We start from the raw sequence: 1,639 nt of genomic DNA on the forward strand, positions 1-1,639 counted from the left end.
TTCAGACAAACTGTGACAGAAACCAAGTCTGTTTAATAAAATCAATCACATTTTACTCTAATTATGTTTCCAGTAACTTTTATCAAGTTATATGCAGATGATATTGTCACTTATATTTCAGAAACATTTGATTCGACCTCCTATTTGAACGTTTTAATGGAAAGAAAAACAAAATTTTGACTTGTTGAGCACTTGGCATGAGCTCAGATGTGTCTTCTATTGCTATGTGCAAAAGTCTTGAGTCATCCCTTATTTCTCTACTATTTTGCTTACAATCAGAATCTCTTGTAGCCTGAATGTCTTCCAAGGAGTTTATTTRGACTTTGTTCCAGGAAAWKKTYMRSYKRAWKKTTWWTYCYTYSKTKRRSYKSCMAWTTKKTTWAAAARKYCMAAAATACTCCACAGTTTTTCAAGTTAAACACTAATTTTAAAAAGGTTTTGAGGAAATTCTGTTATGACTCAAATACTTTTCCCTACTGAACATTTTGAACAGAGTGAAAGAGAAAAAACATCATTTTGACTTGTTAAGCACTTGGCATGAGCTCAAAAGTGTCTTCTATTGCTACARTGTTGTGCAAAAGTCTCGAGTCATCCCTAATTCTGTTATTATTTTGCTTACAATCAGAAAAGCTATCTGAAGACTTTTTCCTCCAGCTGAGACTGAACATTTTGAACAGAGTGAAAGGAGTGACTGTCTCTGCCTGTCTGTCTTTCTCCGTCTCCCTGCAGAAGATGCTGTTTTGCTGCTGTTACTCTCGGCCTTTCTCCAGCACCCTGCAGACTCTCCAACGTGGGACCAGTCAGCGGTTAAAAAACTCCGACCACTGAGGGACTCACCTCCACAGAAACGTTGTCACATATGACCCATAAAGTTATGATGGATCTTATTTTAGCTCTTCCAGTTTTGGGAAAACAGTTAAGATGTCAGGAAAAGTAGATATTTTAGACACTATTTGAGCAGTTWTTTCCCAGAAAGGAGATGGAAAAACTGTGTTTAGATGATCACCTTTAACCTCATCCACCTTGTTTGAGAACCTAAAAGTGCAATTCACAATAATAATTAAATCAAATAGAGGATATTACTGGTTCTGCTGAAGAAGGACATGCTGTGGATAAAACTAATGTTCAACAGCGCCATCGAGTTAAACCAGGAATACTAAAAACTACATCTGATAYGTGTATTTCAAAGATAAGCAAATATTTTACTATAAAATGATAAAAGATACCCTAAAAACTGTACCATAAAATAAAAAAGCAGCATAAAAAGGCTAAAATATCCTGCAGTCTTACAGTAAAACTTCACTGGAGCCACTAATCCAGCGCTTGAACCGGATCTTCATGTTTCCTTGTAACATGACGGATTAAAAATGTTTCATTTTATTTTTTCTGATCATGGCATCTATAAACAGGAAGATGTTGTTTTCCAAAACAAAGCTGCAACTTCGAGCAGGCTGTAAATACRACCTCCCTTTTTACTCTACAGCACATATGACTTATTTATCACGGAGCTTCATTTAAACAGCTGAGATAAATCTGACGCCACAAACTGTAAGAACTTTTACCCACAGACGGGTTTAAAACACGGATTATTTTATTCACGTTCTTTCTTATGGTTGCAGAGTCTCGTTTTCTTTGTAAA

The 1,639-nt window shown here is 35.8% G+C and overlaps 1 protein-coding gene across 1 annotated transcript in view; it reads left to right on the forward strand.

The window, feature by feature from the left end:
* LOC103480879 (endothelin-1 receptor-like) overlaps positions 1-1,380 on the forward strand; it is a 25,377-nt gene extending 23,997 nt beyond the window's left edge. The window contains exon 7 of the mRNA XM_008436081.1: positions 730-1,380. Coding sequence (XP_008434303.1) covers positions 730-828 — 99 coding nt within the window. The 3' untranslated portion in view covers positions 829-1,380. The remainder of the gene's footprint in view (positions 1-729) is intronic.
* Positions 1,381-1,639: the final 259 nt, after the last annotated feature.

The sequence above is a fragment of the Poecilia reticulata genome, linkage group LG18 (genome assembly GCF_000633615.1).
Source record: "Poecilia reticulata strain Guanapo linkage group LG18, Guppy_female_1.0+MT, whole genome shotgun sequence".
NCBI classification, from domain to species: domain Eukaryota; kingdom Metazoa; phylum Chordata; class Actinopteri; order Cyprinodontiformes; family Poeciliidae; genus Poecilia; species Poecilia reticulata.